Source organism: Silurus meridionalis, chromosome 11, assembly GCF_014805685.1.
Source record: "Silurus meridionalis isolate SWU-2019-XX chromosome 11, ASM1480568v1, whole genome shotgun sequence".
Lineage (NCBI taxonomy): Eukaryota > Metazoa > Chordata > Actinopteri > Siluriformes > Siluridae > Silurus > Silurus meridionalis.
Window position 1 is genome coordinate 17419440 of NC_060894.1, and position 13749 is coordinate 17433188.

General features: G+C 37.7%; 1 protein-coding gene across 34 annotated transcripts in view; it reads right to left on the minus strand.

Moving 5' to 3' along the window:
• The window catches only part of dlg2 (discs, large homolog 2 (Drosophila)), a 243802-nt gene that overhangs the window by 58473 nt on the left and 171580 nt on the right, over positions 1-13749 (minus strand). For 21 of the 34 annotated variants that reach the window (XR_006927309.1, XM_046861013.1, XM_046861035.1 and 18 more), the window contains 5 exons: positions 11394-11518; positions 7298-7467; positions 3348-3484; positions 2636-2780; positions 1583-1742 (listed from right to left, as the gene is read on the minus strand). Coding sequence is in view for 33 of the 34 variants with exons in the window: in XM_046861013.1 (XP_046716969.1) it covers positions 1583-1742; positions 2636-2780; positions 3348-3484; positions 7298-7467; positions 11394-11518 (737 nt within the window). In the remaining variant the exon portion in view is untranslated. The remainder of the gene's footprint in view (positions 1-1582; positions 1743-2635; positions 2781-3347; positions 3485-7297; positions 7468-11393; positions 11519-13749) is intronic. The other 13 variants (XM_046861036.1, XM_046861026.1, XM_046861033.1 and 10 more) reach the window with 1 other exon arrangement.

Genomic DNA, 13749 nt, shown 5'->3' on the forward strand with positions numbered 1-13749 from the left:
AACTAATTTATCTGTAGACAATTTCAAGCACAATTTCAATCCATTGTCCAACTTTACTTGACACCTGCCAATCTTACTGCAACCCCAATTCCAAAAGAAGTTGGGATGCTTAGTAAACTGTGAATAACAAAAAGAATACAATGACTTGCAAATCTGAACCTTCACATAAGAATGTTGAAAACATATTAAATGTTTAAAATGAGAAAATGTAACTTATTAAGTTAATATAAGGTAAATTTGGAGACAGGGCCATGTTTACCACTGTGTAGCATCTCCCATGTTTTTAACAACAGTATGGGAACTAAGGGAATAGTTGCTAGAGTTTTGGGAGAGAATGTTGTCCCATTTCTGTGTAATACAGGATTGTAGCTGCACAGTCTGGGATTTTATTTGTTTGTCGTTTCAGGATGCACCAAATGTTTTTAGGCCAATTCATCAACCAGATTCTTCTTCTATGTAACCATGTTTTGGACACTGATTGTGTCTTTTCAGATGTGCAAGCTGCCCATTCCATAGGCATCAATGCACCCTCATACCATCAGAGATGCAGGGTTTTGAACTAAGCGATAATTCCTCTCCTCTTTAAACTGGAGGAGTCCATGGTTTCCAAAAAGAATTTCTAAATTTGATTCATCTGACCTCAAACGTTTTGTGTAATTTCAGATTTTTCCAGATTCTTGAAATGAAAAACACACAAAAACATCCTAAATTTAAACATCTATATGTTTGATCTAGATTCAAAAGTACTACCAAATTGTTACTTTAAGCTATAATTACTGAATTTAATATAGAATTTACCTTTAGAACAACCAGATTACTCATGTTCACAATGTGTTGATCAAATAAATGCAAAATCTAGATTTGTGTGGATTTGTTTAAACAACTATCTACACATTTAACTTATGAATGCAGTTTCCGATAACTAGCTACTTATAGCAGAGAATCTTGTTGGTGTGGCTGTTCTACTCTGTGTCTTTCATGTCCTGTGTGGTTTATAAAAGTCCCACATCAAGTATTCCGGTTCTGGTCAGCTGCTCTCAGGTTTTTTGCTGAGCAGCCAGTCAAAAATATCCTTTGCCCTGAAGGAACCATATGGCTCTTAAAATAACCCCTCAAAAAACAAACACACACAGACAAAACAAATATACCCTGATGCCATCTGCTCTCTGCAGAGTTAAGGCGAACTCAAGACTTTACTGTGATGTAACAAAAATTATAGACACTTTTTAAACTTTTACAGCAGATCAAATCTCTAACAATCGTATTAAACAGTACAAATAAAAGTACAACATGTACTGTGCTCAGCCTTAAGGCTACTCATTCCTTCCAGCTTGGAGCCCACAAACATTTATACAGGATGTTTCAGAAGGAGGAACAACACCAAGGACAGAATAGGGGAGTAACACAGGCAGACAGAGTGGGGGACATGTAGGAGGGACATGAAATCCCAAAGCAATCACATCACAAGTTGTGATGATTCCTTCGACACTGCTTTGTGGGATTTCCACACAGGGACACACTGGGCAGGAGGGACCTACACAGATTCTACCTGTGGCCACTGGCAAAGAGAAGAGGGATTTACCGTAAGAATGAAAAGCCATCCAACCTGTTAATGTCCTCCTCCCCCAGCAGGTGGCGTGGCAGGGGTGAGTAGCGTCCAGGGGAGATAGGGGGAAGACTGGACTTATACTCCAGAGTCCCGTTATTACCGGAGATATGATTATCCATAGCAGGGGAAAATGCTGCAGGAGAGGACATAGAAGTACGTAGATAGGAGAAGGGAGAAGAGGTGGAGAAAGAAAATAGGAGAGGATGATACGTGAGAGAAGAAAAGATTGAAAGGGTGAGGAAAAGAGGAGAGAAGAGAGGAGAGGAGAAAGGGGAGAGAAAGGAGGAGAGAAGTGATGAAAAGAGTAGAAAGAAAGTAAAAGGAGATGATAGAAAAGGACAGGAAGAGTCAGGGGTGAAAGAGAGAGAGAGAGAGAGAGAGAGAGAGAGAGAGAGAGAGAGAGAGAGAGAGAGAGTGAAAGAAGAGAAGAGAGGAGAAGCAAAGAGAAGAAGAAGAAACGGAAAGGAAAGGAAATAGATAAGGAAAATAAAGGATAGGAAAAAGAGGAGAAAGATGGAGAAGAGGAGAGGAGAGAGAAGAGTGATAAGGAAAAGAAAGAATTTAAAGGGATAGAAGAAAGAAAGGGAAGGAAAGTAAATGAAGGAGGAAGAAGGAATGAAGAGAAGAGAAGAGAAAAGAAGAAAAGAGAAATAACAGGGGAAAGGAAAGGAAAGGAAAGGAAAGGAAAGGAAAGGAAAGGAAAGGAAAGGAAAGGAAAGGAAAGAAAAGATGAGAGGTGGAGAATATGAGAGAAGGAAAGAAGGGAGAAAAGTGAAGAAAAGGAGAGAAGAAATGTATAAACTGTAAATGATATAACCCTAATTACTATGGCAACAGTGAATGTGTAACCCTGTCACTACACTTTTCATCTGTTTGACCTCAACATTTCAAAAGAAACCCATCCATTAGCAACTGCACACCACTCACATATTCTCTGCTGTACATAACAAGCAATCTGTTATCACTAATCCCAACATTGTTATCATGGATGCAGTAGTATGTGACAGTGTATTCATTTCTACTCACAATGTGTAATATCAGGAGGCCCGTAGGGATCTGAAAGGTAAACACTAGTGGGCTTTCCCACCTTCAAATACACAATATCCGATGTGTTCTTCAATATGGCTACTGCCTCCTCATGGGTCACCTCCTCCAGAGTGTAGTTATTAACCTGAAAGAAAAGAAGAGATTGTCTGAAGGCACAGTGTTGCATGGATATTGTTCAGCAGTTAATAGCAAGTCAATGCTGCTGAATGCATCCTGCTTGAAGGATCACACACTGAAGAACAGGAAGCTTTTTGTACTGTATGAAGGAGCCATTAAGGTATCGTTATAAAAAGACTGCAATTAATATCCTTACACTTTAAATAAACAGATCTGCACTATGTCAGTTGACTTTACAACCCACAAGATTGCATACGATAAACCTTTATTGGCTTTTCAGTGAGTTATTATGCTGTGTATAGATATGATGCCTTCTTAAATACCTTCCTTATATAAGTCAGTGTGCAATTATTCCAGCGAGCCACGGTGAACCAACAATTGAAAATGGGACGTGAAAACTTAAAGTGGAGCCCTAAAGACACTCTCTGAGACAACCACTTTATTTTAAGCTGCTGATGCTGCATTACAGGTCAGTGTAACACACTGTTACAGTATTTCTCTAGTTAAATGCAGCATACGTTGTATATGTACTTTTACTTTTCTAAGAAACTGGTTTGTTTTTAATTGAGCTCACCATGAGTAGCCTGTCCCCAACCTGTAACCTGCCATCCTTCTGTGCCGCCCCTCCGTCTATTATCTTAGTGACATAGATGCTGTTATCACCAGGAATGTGCTGGTTACCCACACCACCTGCAATACTGAACCCCAGCCCTGCAGGAGAGAACAACACAAAACACATCTTTATTGACTGCACTGATAATGATGAATGACATGAGCCATCCTATCTAAAAGTATGTTTGTTGATATAATGTGAACGTGAATATTATATATAATGTATTGTATAATGTAATGATGCCCAGGGCTACCAAATGTTAAATACTATTTTCATAAAAATATAAATATATACAGCCCTAATTCCAAAAACGTTGGGACACTCAACATAAATCATATAAACCCATATTTTATTCACAGTAGAACACAGAAAAATATCAAATGTTTAAACTGAGGAAATGTACCATTTTAAGGAAAAAATAGGGTAATTTTGAAATTGATGGCTGCAACACTTCCCAAAAAAGTTGGGGCAGGGCAACAAAGTCTTCTTAAAATTAAACAGTTGAAAAAGTATTTTTCAACTAATTAGGTTAATTGGCAACAGGTCAGCGATCTCATATATATATATATATATATATATATATATATATATATATATATATATATATATATATATATATATATATATATATCTTATCTTAGATATCTTAGAGAGGCAGAGTCTCTCAGAAGTAAAGATGGGCAGAGCTTCACCAATCTGTGAAAGACTGTCTACAAATTGTGAAACAATTTCAGAATAACATAAAATTGCAAAATGGGTGAATATCTAATCATTTAAAGTATATAATATCATAAAAAGTTTTAAAGAATCGTGGAGAAATATCTGTGGACAAGGGACAAGGGCGAAAATCAATATTGGATGCCTGTGATCTTCAGGCCATCAGGTAGCACTGCATTTTAAACAATCATGATTCTGTAACGAAAATCACTGCATGGGCTCATTAACACCTCCAAAAATCACTGTCTGTGAACACCGTTTGCCAAGTCATCCACAAATACAGGTTAAATCTCTATCATGCAAAGAAGAAGGCATGCGTGAACATGATCCAAAAATGCTGCCATCCTCCCATGGCCAAACCATATTTAAAATGTAGTGAGGCAAAGTGGAAAACTGTTTTGTTGTCAGACAAATCGAATTTTTTTATTTTATTTTGGAAACTATGGACTCAATGTCCTCTGGACTCAGTTGAAAAAAGCTGCATCTCTGATGGTATGGGAGTGCATTAATGCCTGTGGAAGGTGCAGCTTGCACATTTGAAAAGGCTCCATGAATGCCGTCATATATATACAGGTTTTGAAGGAACAAATGCTACCATCCAGAAAACGTATTTTCGAGGAAGGCCTTGCATATTTGAGCAAGACAATTGCAAATGAAACTTCAGCAACTGGTCTCCTCAGTTCCCAGATGTATATGGACAGAAGGTGTGATGCTATTCAGTCCCAACTTTTTTGAGAACTGTTGCACCCGTCAAATAAAAAATACCTTTTTTTTTTTCCTCAAAATGGTATATATTCGCAGTTTAAACTTGTAATTTTTTTTGGGTTTATTGTGAATGAAATATGGATTGGATTTGTATATAGATTGTAAATCATTGCATTCTGTTTTTAATTACTTTTTGCACATTGTCCCAACTTTTTAGGTTTTGGCGTTGTATGTACAATACTGTATATGAAAAAAAACATTTGCTATCCCTGGGCATCATCACCCAGCTTCAGTAACTTCCAGACAGCTAATTTAGCCACTTCTAGCAATTTTTTAAGTATTCCTTGCTTCATGCAGCAAACTGATAGTAAGACCAAGCTTCAACTGCAGACAGACCGAGAGCAGATGGAAATGTAACCAATTTAGGATACAGTTTTCATATTTCATATTAATATTTTACACATGATTATACAGTCTTTGTTCTCAACCTATCCTTATACAGTGATATCTAGAAATGAAATCACTGCTTCTTCAGACTGTCATATTAACTAATCTGACTCCATTCATCCAACAGCTCTTATTAAACAACCAAAATGAATTAATTAATCTTTTAATGAGGCACATTTCAATGAACTACACAGAAGAATGCATTTCAAATGAAAACTATTGCCTAAGTGGAAAAAGCTATCATCCTGTACGCTATATTGTGCATATGTAATGTGCCTTCATATTTATAAATAATGCATGAAAGCCACTTGTGTATTAAAATAGCATTCTGCATCCCTCTGTGCTCCTAACAACATCGTATCCACAAGCAACAAACACAAAGAGCTTCTATATAAGTGGATTCTTGTGTTTTTGTTTCAGTCTGACATTCTGGCAAGGACAAGGGTGTATGCATGAGAGATATACATGCAACATTAAAATGCAAACTGCGTGGACACAAATGTTAAATGAAATGCACACATGAGACTGGGGGAAAAAGTCCAATAGCATTTAATCTGTCCTAATATGTTACATAGAAATATATTTATCTACGTAAGAACTTACAATAAACCAGATTTCCTATTGTCTGTTTTTAGCTATTGACAATAAATCACAGTAACTACTGTTTAACTGTTATTAATTTACACACTGACTTGCAACCAATCCCTAACATCAAATGATACTTTCAGCTATCTCAGGTTTACATACACTATATTGATAAAAGTGTCTGGACACCTGACTTTTCTAGGGTTTTCTTCCTAAATAAATGTTATCACAAAGTTAAAGGCACACAATTGTATAGGATGTCTTTGTAAATTTTGCCTTCACTTGAACTAGGAGACCCAAACATGCTCTAGCACAAAAACGCCCCTGTGCACAAAGCTAGCTCTATCAAGATATAAGTTTTACATGGAGTGGAAGATCATGAGTGGTCTTCTATAAAGCTTTAAACTTAACCATATTTTACACCTATGGAATGCACCGGAATGCTTGGAGTGTAGAGAGATCGCTCCTGAAACAGCAACATCATACATGGATCAGGCACCGAACCAGATAACACTGATTATCTCTTCATCAAGGAACCTGTTAGTGGGTGGGATTTATTGGGCAGCAAGTAAACATTTTGTCTTCAAAGTTGATGGGTTAGAAGCTGGAAAAATGGGCAAGCGTCAGGATTTGAGCTTGACATGGGCCAAATTGTGATGGATAGACGACTGGGTCAGAGCATCTCCAAAAGTGCAGCTCTTGTGGAATGTTTCCAGTCTGCAGTGGTCAGTATCTGTTGAAGTGATCCAAGGAAGTAACAATGCTAAACCGGTGACAGGGTCATAGGCAGCCGAGGCTCATTGATGCACGTTGTAGCGAAGGCCGGTCCGTGTGGTCTGATCCAGCAGATGAGCTCCTGTAGCTCAGTTTGCTGAAAAAGTTCATGCTTGTAATGCTTGATGGGTCAGGACTGTTTTGCCAACAAAAGAGGGACCAACACAATATTGTGTTCACAATGTTATGCCTGATCGGTGGCCATTAAGTTATGCCTGATCGGTGTATATGCATTGTATTTTATGATTTGCTAGTGGATTTAAGTGGCTCCATTCAGGCATTATACTTACATGAGTCCTGGGTCCTGTATGGATGTTCACAAATGTTTTAATCACATAGTCTAATTGAACATTATCCTAGCTGTAGAGTTCTACTCTTCAGCATGATTTTCAAACTCTCTTGAAATTTTCCAGCAAGATCAATGACAATATTGGATAATAATAATTGGACATAATCCAGAACATATCAAGATACATTTCCATTTACACTACAATTCTGACCCAATTACAGGACATCTTGAAGATGCCTCTGACCAAGGTAACCACCTGTATTTAGCAATGTCTACTCGTGAATCAATTACCCGGGAGGCATGTAAATAGGCAATTTGGCAAGAATTTCTCGAAATATTATTGCAATCTAATAAAGAAAAAATATTTGAGAAAGAAATGGTGCATTTTTGGAACCTTTTGGTCCTTTGATGAGTTTGATTTCGATGATGGTCTCCAGCATGGGTCTCCTTCTGCGTACGTAGAGTCGAACAATAGAGCCTGCCACCTTCAGCGCCTCCACGGCCCTGCTGTGGGAAACCTCGGACACGTCCACTTCATTCACACGCAGGATACAGTCATTCACCCTGCAGACACCCACCCCACACACACACACACACACACACACACACACACACACACACACACACACACACACACACACACACACAGATAGTTAAGCCCCTGCTTTATGCTTTAGCACTTTAGTAAACAGTTACACATTTCCAGATTGTCGCTATCTCAGGTGCAAGGGCAGTTCTCTCACTGAGCAGCTGAGACCCACACTGCAAAACAGAATGTGACAGAGTGTGGCAAGGTGTACTGCTCCTGTCTCATCAACAAACTTCAGCTGAGTGCAGACAAAAAAAAAGAAACACGAAGTTTGTTGAATCAGTTCAATTGCATTTTTTTTCTATAGTGCTTTCAATAACGGACCCTGCCACAAAGCAGCTTCACAGAAATCTGGATGAAGATTTAGTCTTGAAATGATCAAGGCAGAGTTAAACAAAGGCAAGAAAGCATTCAGCGAGAGAAAATGAGAAAAAATACTTGAGAGGAACCAGACTCAAAAGAGAACCCAATGTTTTAGGGTGACAGGATATTCGGATTCTATGTTATTACCCTTCTATAGCTGTTTGTTATAAAGTGAAACAGGACAAGGGTGTATTGACAAGACCTATTGTACAATGTTCGTATTAAATAAATATATGAACTATAGAGTATTGTAAACAAAGCTACCCCTTCTATATGGTCTTCTATACACATAACCTTATACACATAACTCCTTACAAGTTATCTGAAATACACACTGATCAGCTCAACATTATGATTGGTGATTAAATAACACCGATTGTCTCTTTATAATGGCTCCTGTTGGTGGGTGGGATTTATAAGTAAATATTGATGTGTTAGAAGCAGGAAAAATGGGCAAGCATAAGGCTTTGAGCAAGTTTGACAACCGCTAAATTGTGATTGATAGACTACTGGATCAGAGCATCAGAGCAACTGCAGCTCTTGTGGGATGTTAACGGTCTGTAGTGGTCAGTATCTATCAGACGTGGTACAGGAAGGAACAGTGGTAAACCGGTGACAGGGTCATGGGCGGCCAAGGCTCATTGATGCACGAGGGGGTGAAGGCTGGTCCATGTGGTATGCTCAATGGGTCAAGACTGTTTTGGCAACAAAAAAGGGGACCAACACAAAATCATGTAGGTGGTCATAATGTTATAGCAGGTGGTCGTAAAGTTACAATATGCATTGTATTTTATGATTTGCCATTAACTTAAGTCTTTAATTTTTTTTACCACGTCACCTTTAACATATAAGTAGGTATCTCATATTGTGTGTGCGTTCCAGAAATACCTCACAATAATGTATCCGTTAAGTTTCAAGCAATTAAATATATTTGAAAGCCATCAAACTCTTGTCCCAGTACTGTGCTGTAGTTGGTTCATTAACATTTCCTTTGTTTTGCTAGACAGTCAGTAGCTCTTTAGCAAAACCCATGTGGGTTTTGCTAAAACTAAAAACAAGCTAATTTAAATAATAACATTTTGGAAAAAGTTTTAGATCATGGGTTTGGATATGGTTTGAATCGAAAAGAAGACTTTTTCAGAGTATGCACAACCTCTGGCACTGTCACAGCAAAATGCATCTCCTGAGATCACTAATAATACTACAGAAACGCCAACACTACTGTAAAAAATCAGATTAATAATATTTTTTATTACATATAGGCCCACTTCTGGTGCATGTATCCACTTGTATTTATAAACCTGAATATAAAAGTATGCATTCATAAGTATAAATATTTTTTTATAATGATTCCGAAATGAAATTTTCAATTCACCATTATTTTCGAAAGCCTTCATTTTCACAGTCCGCACTGCGATGCAAAACATTTATCCACTTTGGAGAGTGTTTTCAAAAAGCTACACTATTTGAAAACAAAATAAAGGCCAAAATAAAGAAGAAAGATTAAGAAATATGTGTTTTCAATTGAAAACTTAATAGTGTGGACATCGCCCAAGCAAAGGGTTTGTGGTAACAGGAAATTGCCTAAGTCTATTAAACTGATGGTACTGTACATCGCAGCAGCTCAGAGCAACACTACTGGACCAAATGTCATCCTCGCACTGCACTGGTCCATCAGAAGACTCCAGCAGAAAGATGGAATGGTGAGATACCAGCTCCTAGTACCCACAATTCTTATACCCAAATTTTTACACTACTTCTACTTCATCTACTTCAACCCTTTGGTCATCAGGGAAGACTAAAAACCCTGCTATAGATGTTGGTGGCCAAAGAGATGTCAGGGAGTATGTCAATTGATGCATCTCAAATTAGACCAAAAAGTGGCAACACCAACTGGTCAACTTGTTGTAACAAATTTCCAGATATAGGGCACACACGGGTGGACCCCATGAAATGGTCTGCAGCTCTGAAGAACCAACAAACATCCTGGATAGTGATTTTCAAAGAGGACATCCAAAAAAAAACAATACTTTGTTTTTGTGTCCCAATACTCTTGTCCGTATGTTGTATTTTTAAAAACACATCTTAAGAATATATAGCTTTTCCCCTTACATATTGTACACAGTGGATATATGCACTATATATACTGTATTACGTTTCTGTAGCTGTCACAGATAGGTGCAGTTTTTTTTTTTATAAAAAAAACTTATGGAACTTATGGGTTATGGAAAGTTATTGTGTTTGTTAAAAATGTGTAAAATTAGAATTCATTACTTGTAAATTATATTTTAGTTGTATAATTTATTTGTAATAGGGACACCTACAAGTGAACAGTTTGTAGTATTAGTTTAAACCTGTTATGTGACCTAGCTTGCTGTCTGAATAGGAACCACAAGGAGATGTATGTGGAATAACAAGTGTCTAATTGTTATGAATTTCTTATCGGGAAAATGTCTTCTAATGTTTTCCAAATCTCTGATTGGAAGATTGGTTTTGTTTGTGCATTTATAAGTTTATGTACTGTATGTATTGATTTCGGATTAAATAAGCTAATTCATGTACAAAAAGTGACTCATATTACGCATCTAAATGTAGTTTTTATTTGCTTTCAGTTTTTGTTCACAGTGTCCATATGGTGCTTATGATGTTCACTGTGCTGATCCTTGGAAGGAGATTTAACACTTCAGCATCAATTGCAGTGTTTGATCAGAGGAAAAAGTTCAGGAGCCATTACATTTTATTTCAACATAGTCTATAAAACCATGCCAGTTTTCCTTTAATAGGTTTCTCTTGCACATAAAACAACAACAACAACAAAAAAAGCAAAAATCTGAAGAGTATTAATGCAGTGTAGAAAAAAATTTAACCAGGGAGAAGAATGAAGGAGGGATAAACACAGCTTCTTTTAACAACACACAAACACACACACACACACACTACATGCAGCTTTGCTGTTTTTCTCTTCACACTACATAATTTAACTTGTTTGTATTGTAATAACTTTGGTCTGCTTCTGTTCCTCATGATAGGCGTCTCACTGAAACACAATGTCCTGCTGTAATAAGAAAAACATTTCCCCAGCACTCATCTTTTGAATCAGCTCTAACGATCCTGTCCAGTTCCTAATGAAGCTACAATGAGTTAAGTGAGAGTGTAAGCATCTGTCCATGTGCGTGTGTGTATGCATGTGTGTGTGTGTGGTGATCTGCTCCCTGGAGAGAAATTAGAACCTAGATACAGAACTCAGTCTTAATCACTGACTAAATGAGAGTGGGGGAGAGAAAGAGCGAGAGAGAGAGCGAGAGAGAGCGAGAGCAAGAGAGAGAGATAGAGAGAGAATGAGGGGGATGGTGGGTTGGAGTGAAAGAGGATGATGATAAACATGTTGATCTTAACCACACCCCAGAAACTAGGAAATACGGTATGTTCAATGAGAAGGTGGATTGAACGTTCTTTCCTTGTTCATCTTTATCAGTAAGTCTGCTGTGAAAATACTTGTTCACACACAAGCCTTGACTCACAAGCCTGCACAACTCACCGGAGTCTGCCGTCCTCCGCCGCTGCACCACCTGGAATGATCTTGGTGATGAAAATTCCAGGATCATCTCCGATGTGTGGATTATCTGTCCCACCTGCTATACTAAACCCCAACCCTGAGTTACCCTGAGGACAGAAAAGGCACAAGTGCATATCAGACATTTATATACCTGGAATAACTGATGTAATGGATATACAGTATATACAAGTATGTCTGTCGGAACAAAGATAATATGGCAATTATATCACAATAATCAGCCTCTCAGCTGGTAGACATCATATCAGAGGTGCTGCAAAACCCAATCTGCTGAGAACATGCTGCTTTTGAAAAGATTTGAGGTGCTTCATTAGCACGTCTGCCCTGATTAGTGCTAATTATCCAAGCTGACAAGCGGCAAGAAAGGACTGGGAATGGGAAAGAAAAAAAAAATCAAAGTCAAAAAATAATGCTTGATCTTGAATAAAAGTAAATGTATCAAAGATATGGCTTTAGAATGTGTATCTATATGACATTAATGCATATTGTTATTTGTATATACAAATGTATGATTATTATAATCTAAATTATTCTTATGCTATTTGTGTTATTCAAGTGGAAGAACATTTTTTTAAAAAGTAATACAATAGTATATTTGTTTGAATGTAAACCTATGATAATATCTATTGCACACTATTACCTGTATTTAAAGCTTTCTTTTAACCATTACCTGTTACATTTGTTTATTTATTTATATTTACCTGTATACTGTCCAATACTTTTTATTATTAATTAACCTCAATAGGTTTGTCAGGAACTTACATTTGTATACAAACCTAAGGGGGATTGTCTGGTGTTGACAAATCTGCAAACATTGCTAGAGTAGACATTTATTTGTTATTTGTTATTTGTTATTTGTATGTTATTCTCATTTCCCTGACACTAATACCACTGATCCCTGTGTGAATAGATGGCACACATCTTGGGTGATAACATGTTTAATACTTCTATGTTTATCATTGGGATCATGGGAAATATAGCTTTCATATTAAGCCTAATAATCCAGATATCATATAGGTAGAAATTCTGAAAATCCTAAGAGGCCATGCATTGTCATTTTTTTTTCCTTCTTTTTATTTTTTAACCTAATTTTCTCGTGGTCTCGACATAAACATTGTTTCCTTGTGATCAGTACTTAACTTTAGAGCATGTTCTAGAGGCAGCTTCATCGAAGCATTATGTCAGACATTTATGTGTAAGTTATCAATCACTGACAGACACGGATTCATTCAGTTTAAATGAGCGATCATCCATGATGCTGCGATGCTGCCGCCTCTAGAACATGCTGTTATGCCAAATACACAGTAAAATTAGGCACTGCTCTCAAGGAAACAACGATTGTTATGTCAAGATCACAAGAAAATGAAGTTGTGATAACAAGAAAAACACTTTTGTTATGTCGTGATCTTGAGAAAACAAGAAAAAAAAACATACTATAATGCATCTCCTCTTAGGATTTCTGTAAGAAGTTGAAAAACTCATGAAATAATTACAGCTTTTGCTCTGCTAGTGAGTATTTACTGACTCATCAGTGTTTACAATAAGCTTGGGAAGGCATAACCTTCTGCTCGAAATCCAACCAGCCTGGCCATGAAGTATGCAAAATAGCTGAAAATGATAATTAAACAGATATCTTGTCTCTGGCTAACATTTCTGTGAGAGATGAGCAGAGGTCTGATGCACTTTAATTGATTCTCTGGCTGATAAACAGCCAAACAACTCCAGAGAGCAGCAGATTGGAGCTAATTATACTCAGCCAGCCGAGCTCTGTTTATTAGAGCGCCAGTGCAAGGACAAGAACCGCTGAAGGCACGGTAGCATCATGCAAACTGTCATTTTTTGGCGCTTTGATTAACTGGCATGTGTGTAGATTGAGAAAAGGCTCTTGTGATTAAAGCACTGCTGCAGTCTCTTGATGGGGTGTTGGATGGCAGGATGCAGGGCAGAAGGAGAAAACACGCTCTGAGTTGGATCAGGTCAAATGAATTAGTTATGATATTCACTTGCATCACTCATAGGCAGGAAGTGAAGCGTGTAGAATATGTTTTATAGAGAGGCGTGGACAGGGAGAGAGAGAAAGAGAGAGAGAAGAGACAGAACAGCTGCAGTGTTATGGCTGTATCCATTTTTAATAGCATTTTATCTCAGACTGTCCCACGGGGAGATGCAGGCAGAAGCTCTCAGCCTTCAAGCACCAGTGTTTGACAAATCAGCACCCGCTTTTGCTCCTGCTGACGTTTGCTATTGTCACCGCATCATTTTCAGGCCCGCGGATCCAATTACATCCGTCAAAATGTCACTTGCAGCCGGCTACCACTCA